Below are 17924 nucleotides of genomic sequence, written 5' to 3' on the forward strand. Positions count from 1 at the left end.
ACTTACGCAAAAAAAAAAAAATTCGACGCGGGAACGACGGCCATACTTTAACATGGCACGTCTATCTATACGCCACGAAATACCAGCTTTAACTATACGCCGGGAAAAGCCGACTAGCGACGACGTAAGAGAATGCGACGGCCGCGCGTACCTTCGTGAATCGCCGGAAAAAGCTAATTAGCATACCCGACGCGGAAAACGACGCGAACTCCACCCAGCGGGCGCCGAAGTATTACACCTACAATCCGAAGGCGTACAAAGCCGTACGCCTGTCGGATCGAAGCCAAAAGCCGTCGTATCTTGGTTTGAGTATTCAAACTAAAGATACGACGCGGCAAATTTGAAAGTACGCCGGCGTTTCAGTAGATACGCCAACGTACTCTCACTGTGAATCTGGCCCACAGTTATTTCTAAATAAAGAGGCTCATAGTGGAAATTTAGATTTGCTTCAGTCTGAATAGCTCTGGTATAGTGGGGGAAGGTTACACCATTGCTCAGTGTAACGGAATGGCCCGTGATACCCAGAGACTTTTGAAGGATGCGGGGTACTCCTGTGCCAGCTTCACTAATGACTCTTTGGTCTAGGGCAGTGTTTCTCAATTCCAGTCCTCAGGTCCCCCCAACAGGTCAGGTTTTCAGGATTTCCCTCAGATGAAAAGGCTGTGGTAATTACTAAGGCAGTGAAACTGATCAAATCACCTGTGCAAAATAATGGAAATCCTGAAAACCTGACCTGTTGGGGGGGCCTGAGGACTGGAATTGAGAAACACTGGTCTAGGGTCATCCTATGTCCAATAGGGGCATAGGATGACTGAGAAATGATATCATGAATTCATAGGCGTGCGCAGCCTATGGCATTAGGGTGTGCACCCCAAAACTCAACACATACTACCGATCACTCACGTTGAAAGGGAAGGGGTCGGTAAGTTACATATTTACCTGCCCCTTCCCGCACTCATCCTAAAACATCCCCGCAGCAACAGCCGGAGGGAGAAGGAGAGTAGGGAAGCTGGATGCGCTGCGAGGGGAAGCAGGAGGGGAGCCAGCACAGTAGGGGGAATTTGTGCTGCACAGTGGGATTAGGGTGTGCCTGGGCACACCCTGTGCGCACGCCTATGCATGAAGATGGGACAGTAATGATAATTCATGTATTGCAGGAGATCTTGAAATATTACAAGTTGTTCCTTCTGAACACAACAGGTCAATAGAGTGTCTCCTTCAATGTGGAACATAGACTGTTGAGGTGCTAATTAAGTCTGCCTGGCTGTAGTGATAAAAGCTTGCAGTGTTTGCATTCTATTGTCTATTGTGCTAATTAAGTCTGGCTTCTGAAGGACCTCTCATTGTGTGATGCTAATGACACTGGGGTAGATTCAGAGAGCAATTACTCTGGCGTATCCATAGATACGCCGCGTAATTGCTAAGTAGCGCCGACGTATCTACTTTCTGTATTCCGAAAGCTAGATACGCCGACTTTAGCCTAAGATACGACTGGTATAAGTCTCTTACGCCGTCGTATCTTAGGGTGCATTCTGACGCTGGCCGCTAGGTGGCTCTCCCATAGATGTCAGCGTAGAGTATGCAAATTACATACTTACGCCGATTCACGAACGTACGTGCGCCCGGCGGTATTTTTTTACGTCGTTTGCGTACGTTGTTTTTGTCGTAAGGCTGCTCCTGCTATTAGGAGGCGCAGCCAATGTTAAGTATGGACGTCGTTCCCGTTTTGCGATTTTAAAATTTTACGTTGTTTGCGTAAGTCGTCCGTGAATGGCGCTGGACGCCATTTACGTTCACGTCGATACCAATGACGTCCTTGCGACGTCAATTACCGCAATGCACGTCGGGAAATTTTAGGGACGGCGCATGCGCAGTACGTTCGGCGCGGGAACTAATTTAAATGATCCACGCCCCCTACGGGATTATTTGAATTACGCGCGCTTACGCCGAACCTATTTACGCTACGCCGCCGCAACTTTACAGGCAAGTGCTTTGTGAATCAAGCACTTGCCCGTAAAACTTGCGGAGGCGTTATGTAAATGTCATTCGTTACGCCGCCGCAGTTTTACGCGCCCCTACCTGAATCCACCCCACTGTATTGTGTGAAAGTTCTATTGATGATAGATATGTGTTGGCAGTCTGAAAGGTCAGATGTCTGACCTTTCAGGTGTAGTGGATTAGCATGTCAATTATGTTTACTAAAGGAATGTGTATTATGTAGCTGGTGAGAATAACTTATCGCAGAGTCAGAACGTCTGGGTAATGATTAGTAATTAGCTCATCTGAATGTCATTATCTAACGGAATGTGTATTGAAGTTCCTTGTGTCATGTTGTGGGTGGAGTTGAGTCATTGTCCAGATTTGGTTTCTAACTGTATATAACAAGCTGAGTTTACCATTAATATATTTATTCGTTTGGAACCAGAGAACAGAGCTGTGTGTGTCTCGTTCTTCTGGGGGAATTCTTATGGATCGTGTCTTCCGGATTGTGGCGTGTCGGATAAGCTTTCTTGGGTTGGTGGAATGGAATATCGTAAACGGTATTAACCCCTGACCTTTACACTCAGCATTTAATAACTGTGTGCACCTTTCTGTCCTAGTGACCCCGCCCCATTCCTCTCATTTATTTCACTGGTTGTCAATGAAACACACAGTGGGGGGAAATTGCTTCATATACAATAAATAAAGACTTGACAGAGGTTCTAATACTTTCTCAGTGTATCCAAAACTAAAAAAAAAAAAAAAACAACCTGGCTTTAAGGAAGACCAGCCATGAAGTGAGGTTATTTATAGAAAAGGGACATCTAAAAAAAAAATAAAAAAAAATATTTAGGATCAATAAAGCAGATACATTTTTTTTAACAACTCTCAATCCAATTGTTTAAAAGTGACAGGTCCTCTTTAGACTAACTTCACGTAAATACTGGTCTGACTCCATTTAATGGCCACTTCCACTCCCTTCCTTCGACTTTGGTGACACCGGGCCTGTATTCCGGGCCGCCTCCAGTGCGGTGACCCGCTGGTACAGTTCCTCCAGGAGCTCGTTGTGGCCATTCAGTAACTCAGTGAGGGCTGCCACCTTGTGGGCGAGTTGGGTATTGCTAATTTTGACCTTCTTGCGCCCCGTCATGTTTTCCCTACAAGTCTTTGTGGTGCAGGGCCTGTGAGCCGGCGGCTCGGAGATGGTCTGGTTTACTTCTGTATGGTTTGCGGGCTCAATGGCGTCAACAGGGGCTTGGTTTGCAGGTTCCGGTTTTACCGTTTCTTCCATATTTTCCATTTTTTTTTGTATCGATACCATCTGATTCTCTATGAGGTCCAGTCTGGCAGGCACTCGGCTAAAGAGTTCAGTAATATTTTCTTTTAGTTCTGAAACAAACAGATTTGGTTATAAGGATCAGTGCCGGGACGAGGTCATCTAGAGTCCAGGGCAAACATACCCCACTGTGCCCCCCCCCCACCCCCCCAAAAAAGGAAGGTCATTTCGAGTCCAGGCCAAACATACCCCACTGTGCCCCCACGCCCCCAAAAAAAGGAAGGTCATCTAGAGTCCAGGGCAAACATACCCCACTGTGCCCCCCCCCCAAAAAAAGGAAGGTCATCTAGAGTCCAGGGCAAACATACCCCACTGTGTCCCCACCCCCCCCCCCAAAAAAGAAGGTAATTTAGAGTCCAGGCCAAACATACCCCACGCCCCCAAAAAAGGAAGGTCATTTAGAGTCCAGGGCAAACATATCCCACTGTGCCCCCACCCCCCCCCCAAAAAAAAGGAAGGTCATTTAGAGTCCAGGGCAAACATACCCCACTGTGCCCCCACCCCCCCAAAAAAAGGAAGGTCATCTAGAGTCCAGGGCAAACATACCCCACTGTGTCCCCCCCCCCCCAAAAAAAGAAGGTCATTTAGAGTCCAGGCCAAACATACCCCATGCGCCCCCACGCCCCCAAAAAAGGAAGGTCATTTTGAGTCCAGGGCAAACATATCCCACTGTGTCCCCAACCCCCCAGATAAGGAAGGTCATTTAGGGTCCAGGGCAAACATACCCCACTGTGTCCCCACCCCCCCACCCCCCAAAAAAAGAAGGTAATTTAGAGTCCAGGCCAAACATACCCCACGCCCCCAAAAAAGGAAGGTCATTTAGAGTCCAGGGCAAACATATCCCACTGTGCCACCACCCCCCCCCCCCCAAAAAAGGAAGGTAATTTAGGGTCCAGGGCAAACATACCCCACTGTGCCACCATCCCCCCCAGAAAAGGAAGGTCATTTAGAGTCCAGGGCAAACATACCCCACTGTGCCCCCACCCCCCCAAAAAAAGGAAGGTCATCTAGAGTCCAGGGCAAACATACCCCACTGTGTCCCCCCCCCCCAAAAAAGAAGGTCATTTAGAGTCCAGGCCAAACATACCCCATGCGCCCCCACGCCCCCAAAAAAGGAAGGTCATTTAGAGTCCAGGGCAAACATATCCCACTGTGTCCCCCCCCCCCAAAAAAAGAAGGTAATTTAGAGTCCAGGCCAAACATACCCCATGCGCCCCCACGCCCCCAAAAAAGGAAGGTCATTTAGAGTCCAGGGCAAACATACCCCATGCGCCCCCACGCCCCCAAAAAAGGAAGGTCATTTAGAGTCCAGGGCAAACATATCCCACTGTGTCCCCCCCCCCAAAAAAAGAAGGTAATTTAGAGTCCAGGCCAAACATACCCCATGCGCCCCCACGCCCCCAAAAAAGGAAGGTCATTTAGAGTCCAGGGCAAACATATCCCAATGTGCCCCCACCCCCCCAAAAAAGGAAGGCCATCTAGAGTCCAGGGCAAACATACCCTACTGTGCCACCACACCCCCCCCCCCCAAAAGGAAGGTCATCTAGAGTCCAGGGAAAACATACCCCAATGTGCCCCCCCCCCCCCAAAAAAAGTATGAGCATTATGTGTCAGCAAAAATCCACCTCCTCCCCCCCAAAAAAAGTATGAGCATTATGTGTCAGCAAAAATCCACCTCCTCCCCCCAAAAAAATGTATAAGCATTATGTGTCAGTAAAAATCTGCTCCCCCCATAAAAAACTGCACACTAATTTGTATTACCCCCCTAGGCATAAATTCCCCCTCCTCCCAACAGAAATCTGCCCCCCAGATGAAATCTCCTCTGCAAACACAAATCCACTCCCCCTCCCAGCTCAGCTCCCTCTCTCTCCAAATCCCCCCAGCACAAATCCCCCCTTCCAAAAAAAAGTTACCCCTCTTAACACAGATCCTATACCCCTCAGATTTCCCCTCAAAGCACAAATCCTACCCCCCCCCCCACTACCATATCACCTCTTCTAGCACAAAGCCCCCAAATCAGCTCTCTTCCCCCCCCCCCCCCAACACAAATCCCCCCCAAATCACCATTCCTAGCAAACCCCCCTAATTTCCCCTTCTATAACAATTCTTATCTCTTGCCACCCTCCAAATTCACCCTTTCAACCCGAATCCCCCCTCCAATCTCCTTGCGGTGCCCCCCCCCCACACACACACACCACACATGATATCACATTGCCCAAGGCAGCCGACCCTTCTGCCCACCCCTTGTTCCGGACCTGATAAGATTTAATAGAATTGATCATAGGGAACAATGGGGAACCATTAACTGGAGTTCCAGTACTCACTTTGATACCCAACAATCACACCTCCCAACATTTTGAGATGGGAATGAGGGACACCTACTAGCAAACGTATGTAGGCATAGGACACGCCCCCTTAAAGGAGACTTAACTGAAGAAAAAAGGTTAATTAACCACTTAAGGACCGCCCACTGTATATATACGTCCACAGAATGGCACGGCTGGGCAGATGGACGTACCTGCACGTCCTGTACATCTACCCAGCCGTGGGTCGCAGGCGCGTGGTCCGAAGCTCCGGGACCGTGGGACCCACGGACCCGATCGCCGCTGGGGTCCCGCGACCGGTCCCCGGAACTGAAGAACGGGGAGAGCCACGTGTAAACACGGCTTCCCCGTGCTTCACTGTGGCGGCTGCATCGATCGTTTCATCCCCTTTATAGGGAGACTCAATCGATGATGTCACTCCTACAGCCACACCCCCCTACAGTTGTAAACACACACTAGGTGAAACATAACCCCTTCAGCGCCCCCTTGTGGTTAACTCCCAAACTGCAACTGTCATTTCCACAATAAACAATGGCCCAGATTCAAGAAGCAATTGTGCCCGTGTAACCATAAGTTACACGGCGCAATTGCTTACTTGCTCCGGTGTAACGAGTGCTCCTGATTCAGGAACCTCGTTACACCGACTGCAGCCTAAAATCTGCGCGGCATAAGGTACTTATGCCTCGCAGATTTTAGGCTGCATTCTTGTGCTTGCCGCTAGGGGGCGCTCCCATTGTGATCAGCGTGTAGTATGCAAATTGCATACTACCAACTGATTCACAAACTTGCGCGGGCCCCGCGCAAGCCAGGTACGGAGTTTCCGTACGGCAACTTTAGCGCAAGGCTGCCCCTTCTAATAGTAGGGACAGCCAATGCTAAAGTATAGCCGGCCTTCCCGCGCCGTGAAATTTGAATTTCACGGCGTTTGCGCAAGTGCTTCGTGAATGGCGCTGGACACCATTCACGTTCACTTTGAAGCAAATGACGTCCTTGCGACGTCATTTGCCACAATGCACGTCGGGAAAGTTTCCCGACGGAGCATGCGCTGTACGCTCGGCGCGGGAGCGCGCCTAATTTAAATGATTCCCGCCCCCGGCGGGATCATTTAACTTGCGCGCACTTACGCCGGGCAAACTTGCCGGCGCGCCCTCGCAGTTCACGGAGCTACTGCTCCGTGAATCGAGGGCAGCGCAAAATATTTGCGGGGGCGCAGGGCAAAATCGTTGCCCTGCTCCCCCGCAAATATCACGCAAATGTACATGAATCTGGGCCAATGCATTTTAAATGCATTTTTTGCTGTGAAAATGACAATGGTCCCAAAAATGGGTCAAAATTGTCCGAAGTGTCCGCCATAATGTCGCAGTCATGAAAAAAATCGCTGATCAATAGTAGTAAAAAAAAAATTAATAAAAATGCAATAAAACTATCCCCTATTTTGTAAACGCTATAAATTTTGCGCAAGCCAATCGATAAACGCTTATTGCGATTTTTTTACCAAAAATAGATAGAAGAATACATATCGGCCTAAACTGAGGATAAAAATATTTTTTTTTATATATTTTTGGGGGATATTTATTATAGCAAAAAGTAAAAAATATTGAATTTTTTTTTCAAAATCGTCGCTCTATTTTTGTTTATAGCGCAAAAAATAAAAACCGCAGAGGTGATCAAATACCACCAAAAGAAAGCTCTATTTGTGGGGAAAAAAGGACGCCAATTTTGTTTGGGAGCCACGTCGCATGACCGCGCAATTTGGGAGCCACGTCGCATGACCGCGCAATTGTCAGTTAAAGTGACGCAGTGCCGAATTCGCAAAAAAGTGCTCTGGTCTTTGACCAGCAATATGGTCCGGGGCTTAAGTGGTTATAAGAGGTTATTGCTAAATTGATAGACACATAGCAGAAATGTAAAAAATGCTCCATAAAGGGTATACAGGTGTAAGAGAAATGGTGTACCGTGGCAGGACCCGGCAGACATTCTTGTCATCCTCTTCACTTTCCTCCATGCCTCTTCCTGCTCCTTCTGCAAATTTTGGAACTGAAGCCATAATTCAACCAATCCGATGTACATCCTGGGGACAGCCTGAAACACAGAGTGATAATTGGCTCACTGTACTCTGAGAACCAGCTGATATAACACTGATACTGTGACTTCTACACTAAAATGCTATGCCTATGTTGACCAGACTATTATAGCCTATGGGCCAAATCCTCAGCCAGCGGGCGTAACGTAATTTTTCCTATTTAAGTTACACCGCTGCAAAATTTCTACCTAAGTGCCTGATCCACAAAGCACTTACCTAGAAATTTTGAGCGGTGTAACTTAAATCCGGCCGGCGCAAGGCGTTCCTCTTCTCCAGGGGGCGATTCCCATTTAAATGAGGCGCGCTCCCGCGCCGGCCGTACTGCGCATGCCTGTGACGTCATTTTCCCGACGTGCATAGCGCGAAATTACGTTACGTCGGGCTTTGTGGATTGCGACGGGACAATAAAGTTGCGTCGGGTAAAAAAAAAGATACGGCGCCAAAAAAAAAATTAAAAATTAAAAAAAAATCGCGTCGCTAGAAAGAAAGGTCTGTTTTTACAAGGTGTAAACAGTTTACACCTTGTAATAGCAGCCCTAATTTTGCGTTTGTAAAATAAAACTTACGGAGAAAAAACGAAGCTGAAAAGCTTTGTGGATCTCCGTAAGTCCTAATTTGCATACCCGAGGCGGCATTTCCACACGAAATGCCCCCAGCGGCGGATGTGGTACTGCATCCTAAGATCCGGCAGTGTAATTCAATTACACATGCCAGATCTTCGTCCTAACTATGGAAAACTGATTCTGTGGATCAGTTCCATAGTTAGGACCAGGTATACGACGGAGTAACAGCAGTTACTCCGTCGTATCTCTTTTGAGGATTAGGCCCTATGGCTTTACATTTCAAGCACAGGTTCCCTTTAACCACTTAAGGACCGCGCACTGTATATATATATACGTCATTTTTTTAAAGATGGATATCTTGGTAACGGCAGCAGCCGCTGCCACAACTGAGATATCCATCTTTTCAGTGAGCGGTCCTTTAAACGATTCGCCGCGAGATCACCGTTGTCGGCCGCGGGAGAGGGGCCCCTCCCCTCCCTCCGCCACTTACCGGAGCTGTCGGCAACGGCGGAGGCGATCGGGTCCTGTCTGCTGCTCGGCTGGGATACGAGTGAGGGCAAGATGGCCCCCACCTGTCTCCATAGCATAGCAGGGCGGAAGCGACGTCAAAACATCACTTCCGCCCACGCTACTTAAACGCACATTTTCTTGTTGTAATTTTTTTTGCATTTTAGTCCAAATATGAGATGTGAGGTCTTTATATACCATTACATCCAGCATACTTACAACATCTACAGTATGCTGGGTTTTTTTTTTTTGCCGTACATACCGTCTTATTATTATTTCCCCCCCCCCCCCCGGCTCCTGGGTTCTGGCTCCCGCGGGAGTGGGCGTTCCTTTTCAGAGGTTAGATGATTGACGTCTGGTGAAAAACTTCCCCTGGCGCATAAGGCGCGTCACCAGTTTTCCGTAAGCAGCCGACCTGCGAGTCGGCTCTATACGGCACCTGCGCCCGCAGTTCGGCTACTTTACACACAGAGCTCCACGTCGCCGGCCGGCGTAAGCCCGGGTAATTCAAAGTAGGCTGGTAGTGGGCGTGTTGTATGGAAATTAATCGTGACCCCATGTAAATGAAGTGCCAAACGCACGGCGCATGCGCGCTAATGCTCAGAATCACGTCGAATTTACTCCCTAAGATACGCCGGCTCAATGCCTGTGACGTGAACGTAACCTACGCACAGCCCCATTCACGTACTACTTACGTAAACGATGTAAAAAGATACGCTTGTTCCGACGTCCACACTTTGCATTACCTGCAACTCATATAGCAGGGGTAACTTTACGCCGGACGTAAGCCTTACGTAAACGGTGTAGCGGGCGCAAGTACGTTCGTGAATCGTCATATCTAGCTCATTTACATATTCGATGCGTAAATCTATGAAAGCGCCCCTTGCGGCCAGAGTAAATATGCACCCTAGATACGACGGTGTACGGCAACTTACGTCGGTCGGCTAAAGCCATATTTCAGGTGTATCTAGGTACCTGAATACCGCGCATTGATACGACGGCGCATCTTTTAACTTACGCGGCGTATCAATAGATACGCCGGCGTAAAATGTTTCTGAATCCGGGCCATAGTAATTTTTAGTAGAGGTTCCCTGGGACCGGAAAATAGTTTCAAGGGTTTCTCTGCATTGAAAAAGTTGGGAAAGGCTGTTCTAGACTATCGCAGCAATACAAGAGAACTTAAAGTGGAGGTTCCCCCTAAAAAAAAATTCTAACAGTACATTCAGAAGCCTGATTACACTGCGGGTAGGCTGGGTTTTTTTTTTTTTCCGTACATACCTCGTTATCGCCGTTTCATCCCTCGGCTTCCGGGTATGATTCTTGCTGGACCTAGTTGATTGACGTTCCTCCGACCGGCGCATATTGCGCGTCACGACTTTCCGACAGAAGCCGAACGTCATTGCGCAGGCGCCGTATAGAGTCGGCTCTATACGGCGCCTGCGCAGCGACGTTCGGCTTCTTTCGGAAAGTCGTGACGTCAAGTATGCGTCGGTTGGAGGAACGTCAATCAACTAGGACCGCCCAGCCCCACAAGAATCATACCCGGAAGTCGAGGGATGAAACGGAGATATTGAGGGATACGAAAAAAAAAAAAAACTCAGCCTACCCGCAGGGTAATCAGGCTTCTGAATGTATTGTTAGAATTTTTTTTTAGGGGGGACCTCCACTTTAAACTAGTCTTACTCAAATGAAAGAAAAGGTTGTACTGACCTGTTTTATGAGCTCAGGCCTCCATCCTTGGAACGTTGGTTGGTCCACAATCTGGAGAGCCTGGTTAAGCTCTTTCCTGATGTCCGCTTCTGAGAAGTTCTTATTTGGTAGCTGCCACCCAACATCTCCAGAAGAGATGCCACAGAGGAGACAGAAGAAAATACCAACCAGATTCCTCCGGAGCGTCATTGCAGTCATTCAAGTCATCCACCACAGGCAAAACTTGGACCCGCAAAAGACCTCTTGTAACAGGAAGACACATTAACAGTGAAGAAAGGATGGAGGAGTAACATGATCTGAGCCTCACCACCTCAACCACTTGTTATTCTTTAGTTATTTAAAGTTCTCGGCTCAGCAGGAAATCTTCTCCATATGACAAAGAGAAGAAGTTCACCCCCGGGGGGGGGAAGACTTTCTCCAAACATACACTTTCTTCAAACATACACCAACAACTTAATGTTTGTTGTATAACTATTGTCAGAGCGGTTGAAGGCGTTCTAAAATGTAAACTTGATGTAAACTCTAGTGGGATGAGATTTCATTTGCTAAATTACTGTCTAAAATTATTTAACAAACAACTGTTTTCTTCTTTTTCATCCTTTTTTGTAACCCTAAAGTACTCTAAGTACTGGCCCAGATTCAAAGAGCAATTGCGCCTGCGTAACCATAGTTACGCAGCGCAATTGCTTACTTGCGCAGGCGTAACGACTTCTCCCGATTCAGAGAGCTCGTTACGCCGACTGCAGCCTAAGATATGCGTGGCATAAGGCTCTTATGCCCTCATATCTTAGGCTGCATTCTTACGCAGGCCGCTAGGTGGCGTTCCCGTTGTGGTCAGCGTATAGTATGCAAATTGCATACTAACGACGATTCACAACGTTACGCGAGCCCTGCGTACGCAGTTTACGTAGTTTGCGTACGTCGGGTTTCGCGTAAGGCTGCACATGCTAAAAGCAGGGGCAGCCAATGCTAAGGATACCCGTCGTTCCCGCGTTGCGAGGTTTACATTTTACGTTGTTTGCGTAAGTGAATCGTGAATGGCGCTGGACGCCATTCACGTTCACTTTGAAGCAAATGACGTCCTTGCGACGTCATTTGCCGCAATGCACGTCGGGAAAGTTTCCCGACGGAGCATGCGCCCTACGCTCGGCGCGGGAATGCACCTAATTTAAATGATTCCCGCCCCCTACGGGATCATTTAAATTGCGCGCGCTTACACCGGGCATTTTGCCGGAGCGCCCACGCAATTTACGGAGCTACTGCTCCGTGAATCGAGGGTAGCGCAGAAAATTTGCGGGGGCGCAGGGCAAAAACGGTGCCCTGCGCCTACGTAAAAACTGTGCAAATGTTACTGAATCTACCCCACTGTTGATTGCCTCCAGCCTCTTTAAAGCGGGAGTTCACCCGAAAAACAATTTTTAACATTAGATTGAGGCTCATTTTTGTGAAGGGGAATCGGGTGTTTTTTTTTAAATCGAAGCAGTACTTACCGTTTTGGAGAGCGATCTTCTCCGCCGCTTCCGGGTATGGTCTTCGGGACTGGGCGTTCCTATTTGATTGACAGGCTTCCGACGGTCGCATACATCGCGTCACGAGTAGCCGAAAGAAGCCGAACGTCGGTGCGGCTCTATACGGCGCCTGCGCACCGACGTTCGGCTACTTTCGGAAAATCGTGACGCGATGTATGCGACCGTCGGAAGCCTGTCAATCAAATAGGAACGCCCAGTCCCGTAGCCCATACCCGGAAGCGGCGGAGAACATCGCTCTCTAAAACGGTAAGTACTGCTTCGATTTTAAAATAAACACCCGATTCCCCTTCACAAAACGAGCCTCAATCTAATGTTAATAATAGAGTTTTTGGGTGAACCTCCACTTTAAGCCTCTTATTATCTACATGTACAAACTCCAGTGTCGGCTACACATAATTTTACTGGGCTATCTGTCCACTATCGATAGCCGTAAACTATGACAGGGCGACAACGTGGGAGCACAATTGAGAGACAGTTGTCACCTTATAACAGGAGAACCCTGTTATGGTGTGGCATAGATCAACATCAGAGAGGGACCTATAGCCAATGATAAATGGTGACTGTGATATAGCAAACCACTCATTTTTTACACCTATTATCTCAGCATCTAGCAAATAGGGTGACCACGTGTCCCAGTATCGGTACCGAAACCGAGCATTTCCCAGGGATTTGTACTCGGGGAAATGCTCCGATGCTTCACCCGATACCTGGGCAGTCAGGGTGATCGGTGTGGCACAGAGACAACGGACAGTGCTCGGAGGTGGGTAGGGGGAGGACCCGGAGACAAGGGACAGTGCTCAGAGGTGGGTAGGGGGCGGTTTACAGAGACAAGGGTAAGTGCTTGAAGGTGGGTAAGGGGGCGGTCACGGAGACAAGGGACAGTGCTCGGAGGTGGGTAGGGGGGCGGACACAGAGACAAGGGACAGTGCTCGGAGGTGGGTAGGGGGAAGGGGAGTCGGAGACAATGTACAGTGTTCGGAGGTGGGTAGGGGGGCAGACTCGGAGACAAGGGACAGTGCTCGGAGGTGGGTAGGGGGGCAGACTCGGAGACAAGGGACAGTGCTCGGAGGTGGGTAGGGGGGCGGACTCGGAGACAAGAGACAGTGTTCGGAGGTGGGTAGGTGGTGGACACGTAGACAAGGTACAGTGCTCGGAGGTGGGTAGGGGGGCAGACTCGGAGACAAGGGACAGTGCTCGGAGGTGGGTAGGGGGGCGGACTCGGAGACAAGAGACAGTGTTCGGAGGTGGGTAGGTGGTGGACACGTAGACAAGGTACAGTGCTCGGAGGTGGGTAGGGGGCGGACTCCGAGACAAGGTACAGTGTTCGGAGGTGGGTAGGGGGGAGGACACGGAAACAAGGGACAGTGCTCGGAGGTGGGTAGGTGGCAGAGACAAGGGGTGAGAGTAGAGAAGTACCTGCACTTATTCTGACTTTAGGTTGTCAGAGCACTGAAATCAATAGAAAAAACTTTAGGAAAGAAACTGAAACTGCATATCAAATAAAATGACTACAATGACAAACATTTGCTTTTTTTATTCTCTTAAAAAATACAGAGAAAAGTCTTTCCAGTAAAGCTGCTCATTTTACCGTACAAAAGTAGAAACTTCTGATTTCTGGATAAAGCACAGACAGGTTTTTCCATCAATGTTTTTTCTCTGCGATCATTAAACCATATGACAACACATCATTCCATTCCCTAGTATTGAATGGTTTATCTCTGTCACCCAGTGTGCCCACCGCTGTCTGTTGCTGAAGCAATGCATTATGGAATTTAAAGCCCAGCCAAAATATCACACCTTTTATTTTCTCTTTGTGCCTCAATTTATGTTTTTTTACCAATTTTTGCTGGAAAAAGTCTTAAAATATCTTATTCTCTTGTATTAACTACCTCAGACTGCAATACTTTGCCTTAGGAGAGCTGAGTAACAGCCACACCCCTTATCACGGAACTCCTCACACTGACTTGTAATGCTAAGGAACACAGAGAGGGTGTGTCTGACCAGAGAGGGGGCGTGTCTGACCAGAGAGGGGGCGCGTCTGACCAGAGAGGGGGGGTGTCTGACCAGAGAGAGGGTGTGTCTGACCAGAGAGGGGGGTGTCTGACCAGAGAGGGGGCGTGTCTGACGAGGCCTGTTACATTTATGAACAGCACTGGACAGTATGGTTAAACTTTAGTGCCAATTAGATTGTGCAGTAGTATTTAAAACAGCCTTTCTCAACTGTTTTACCCCAGAGGAACCCTTGAAATAATGTTCAGGTCTCAGAGAAGACAGAAGATTTAATCATTGGGAGTCAGATGGAATAATGTCCTTTACATTGGTGGTCAGTGGGAAAAATGTTTCTCTTACATTGGTGGTCAATGGGAAGAATGCTCCTCACATTGGTGGTCAGTGGGAAGAATGCCCCTAAACTGGTGGTCAGCGGGAAGAATGCTCTTTACATTGGTGATCAGCAGGAAGAATGCTCTTTACATTGGTGATCAGCGGGAAGAATGCCCCTAACATTGGTGGTCAGTCGGAAGAATGCTCCTTACATTGGTGGTCATTGCAAAGAATGTTCTTTACATTAGAGGTAGAGGTCAGTGGGAAGATTGGGCCAGATCCACAGCCAGCCGCCGTAACTTAAATATTCCCATTTAAGTTACACTGGCTGAAAATTTCTACCTAAGTGCCCGATCCACAAAGCACTTACCTAGAAATTTTTTCGGCTGTGTAACTTAAATCCGGCCGGCGTAAGGCGTTCCCAATTCAAATGGGGCGAGTCCCATTTAAATTAGGCGCGCTCCCGCGCCGGACGTACTGCGCATGCTCGTGACGTCATTTTCCCGACGTGCATAGCGCGAAATTACGTTACGCCGAGCTTCGTGAATCGCGCCGGGTCAAAAAAGTTGCGTCGGGAAAAAAAACGAGTTGCGGCGGGAAAAAAAATAAAAAAAAGACAGCGTCGCTGGAAAGAAGGGTCTGCTTTTACAAGGTGTACTAACTTTACACTTTGTAAAAGCAGCCCTAATTTTACGATTGCAAACTAATACTTACGGAGAAAAAACGAAGCTGAAAAGCTTTGTGGATCTCCGTAAGTGCTAATTTGCATACCCGAGGCGGCATTTCGACGCAAAATGCCCCCAGCGGCGGATGCGGTACTGCATCCTAAGATCCGGCAGTGTAAGTCCCTTACACATGTCGGATCTTCTGCCTAACTATGGAAAACTGATTCTGTGGATCAGTTCCAAAGATAGAAACAGGGATACGCAGGCGGAACAGCAGATCCGCCTGCGTATCTCTTTTGAGGATCTGGCCCATTGCTCCTTTCATTGGTGGTCAGTGGGAAGAATGTCCCAAGTTACAGTGATAGTCAGAGGGAAGAATGCCCCTTACATTGGTAGTAAAGTAAGTAGAGCTGCACGATTAATCGTCGAGAATCGTTATCACAATTTTTTCCCCGTTGCGATCTTGACAAAGGGTTTCACGATCTTCCCGATCTCTGGTATGCAGAGAATTTTCTCTCTGCTCTCTGCCATCAAAAGTCAAAGTCTGGGCAGTCTGCCAAGTTTTAAAACATTCTATCAGTGGAATGTTAAGTCTAAACATTGTATCAATTTGTCTTTTACATCAAAGGAATAGACTTCTGTATGTAAATTAGGAACATTTATCCACTTAAACTTCAAACCTTTTTCTGACATTTGTTGTTTTCAAGTTAAAATCATTTTTTTTGCTAGAAAATTACTTAAAACCCCCAAACACTATGGGTCAGATTCACGTAGGAGCGTGTATCTTTGTTCCGGCGTAGCGTATCCTATTTACGCTACACCTCCGCAACTTAGACGGGCAAGTGCAGTATTCACAAAGCACTTGCTCCGCAAGTTGCGGCAGCGTAGCGTAAATTGGGCGGCGTAAGCCCACCTAATTCAAATGTGGAAGAGGTGGGCGTGTTGTATTTAACCTCTTTACCACCGCGCTATAGACAAAAGACGTCTACAGCGCGGTGGAGTTGTTCTGGGAGGACGTCCCTGTGACGTCCTCCCAGAATCCTCCTCTTGCGCGCCCCCTGACGGAGCGATCACTTGTAAACAAACCGGCGCCATGTGATGACGCCGGTTCCTCCCTCCCCTCTCTGTACCGATCGGTACAGTGTGAGAGGAGGGGGGGGGCGGAAGCAGCAGCAGCTGCTGTGGCTGAATCTGTGACAAATGCAGTCACAGATCCAGCCATCCATCCATCCATGCGCAATACTCTGCAATACCACCAATACTCTGCAATACCGCCCATACTCTGCAATACTCTGCAATAACCCCAATACTCTGCAATACCCCCAATACTCTGCAATACCACCGATACTCTGCAATAACCCCAATACTCTGCAATACCACCGATACTCTCCAATACTCTGCAATAACCCCAATACTCTGCAATACCCCCAATACTCTGCAATACCACCAATACTCTGCAATACCACCAATATTCTGCAATACCCCCAATACTCTGCAATACCACCAATACTCTGCAATACCCCCAATACTCTGTAATACTCTGCAATACCCCCAATACTCTGCAATACCCCCAATACTCTGCAATACCCCCAATACTCTGCAATACCACTCTGCAATACCCCCAATACTCTGCAATACCCCCAATACTCTGCAATACCCCCAATACTCTGCAATACCACCAATACTCTCCAATACTCCGCAATACCTCAATACTCCGCAATACCCCAATACTACGCAATACCCCAATACTCTGCAATACCCCCAATACTCTGCAATACCCCCAATACTCTGCAATACCCCCAATACTCTGCAATACTCTGTAATACCACCAATACTCTGCAATACCACCAATACTCTGAAATACCCCCAATACTCCGCAATACCTCAATACTCCGCAATACCCCAATACTCTGCAATACCCCCAATACTCTGCAATTTTCTAGCAAATAAATGATGATTTTTCCATGTAGGAGAGAAATGTCAGAATTGGTCTGGGTGCTCCAGAACGCCTGATGGTGCTCCCTGCATGTTGGGCCTCTGTATGTGGCCACGCTGTCTAAAAGTCTCACACATGTGGTATCGCCATACTCGGAAGGAATAGCAGAATGTGTTTTGGGGTGTAATTTGTGGCATGCATATGCTGTGTGTGAGAAATAACCTGCTAATATGACAGAAACTAGATATTTTTTTTTTTTTTTACAGAATTTTCAGTGTTTTTTATTTTATAGCGCAAAAAATAAAAAACCCAGAGGTGATCAAATACCACCAAAAGAAAGCTCTATTTGTGGGGAAAAAAGGACAAAAATTTCAAATGGGCACAATGTTGTATGACTGAGTAATTGTCATTCAAATTGTGAGAGCACCGAAAGCTGAAAATGTATCTGGTTAGGAAGGGGGTTTAAGTGCCCAGTGGTCAAGTGGTTAAATCAATCGTGACCCCACGTAAATGAAGCGCTTAAAGAACGGCGCATGCGCGCGCATGCTCAGTATCACGTCAAATTTTTTCCCTAAGTTACGCCGGCTCAATGCCTGTGGCGTGAACGTAACCTACGCACAGCCCCATTCACGTACGACTTACGTAAACAACGTAAAAAGATACGCTTGCCGACGTCCGTACTTTGCATTACCTACGCCTCATATAGCAGGGGTAACTTTACGCCGGACGTAAGCCTTACGTAAACGGCGTAGCGGCAGCAAGTACGTTCGTGAATCGGCGTATCTACCTAATTTACGGAATCTACGGAAGCGCCCCTTGCGGCCAGCGTAAATATTGCATCCAAGATACGACGGCGTAGGAGACTTACGCCGCTCGTATCTTGGCCAAATCTATGCGTAACTGATTCTAAGAATCAGGCGCATAGATACGATGGCTCGGATTCGGACTTACGACGGCGTACGTGGAGAT

At 48.0% G+C, this 17924-nt stretch overlaps 1 protein-coding gene across 1 annotated transcript; it reads right to left on the bottom strand.

Moving 5' to 3' along the window:
- Window positions 1-2832: 2832 nt before the first annotated feature.
- On the bottom strand, window positions 2833-10833 carry LOC120942611. Its single transcript, XM_040355585.1, has 3 exons — window positions 10504-10833; window positions 7596-7722; window positions 2833-3369 (listed from the first exon to the last, which is right to left on the bottom strand). The coding sequence occupies exons 1-3, from the start codon at window positions 10699-10701 to the stop codon at window positions 2939-2941; spliced, it is 756 nt and encodes a 251-aa protein (XP_040211519.1). The 5' UTR covers window positions 10702-10833; the 3' UTR covers window positions 2833-2938.
- Window positions 10834-17924: the final 7091 nt, after the last annotated feature.

Source organism: Rana temporaria, chromosome 6, assembly GCF_905171775.1.
Source record: "Rana temporaria chromosome 6, aRanTem1.1, whole genome shotgun sequence".
Lineage (NCBI taxonomy): Eukaryota > Metazoa > Chordata > Amphibia > Anura > Ranidae > Rana > Rana temporaria.

Excerpts from the sequence above, each read along its gene's own strand:
- LOC120942611 (XM_040355585.1), bottom strand. The coding sequence starts at position 10,701 with ATGACTGCAATGACGCTCCGGAGGAATCTGGTTGGTATTTTCTTCTGT. Across the intron at positions 7,723-10,503 it reads GGCCTGAGCTCATAAAACAG|GCTGTCCCCAGGATGTACAT; the intron begins GTCAGTACAACC and ends TCTGTGTTTCAG. Across the intron at positions 3,370-7,595 it reads GTCTGCCGGGTCCTGCCACG|AACTAAAAGAAAATATTACT; the intron begins GTACACCATTTC and ends TGTTTGTTTCAG.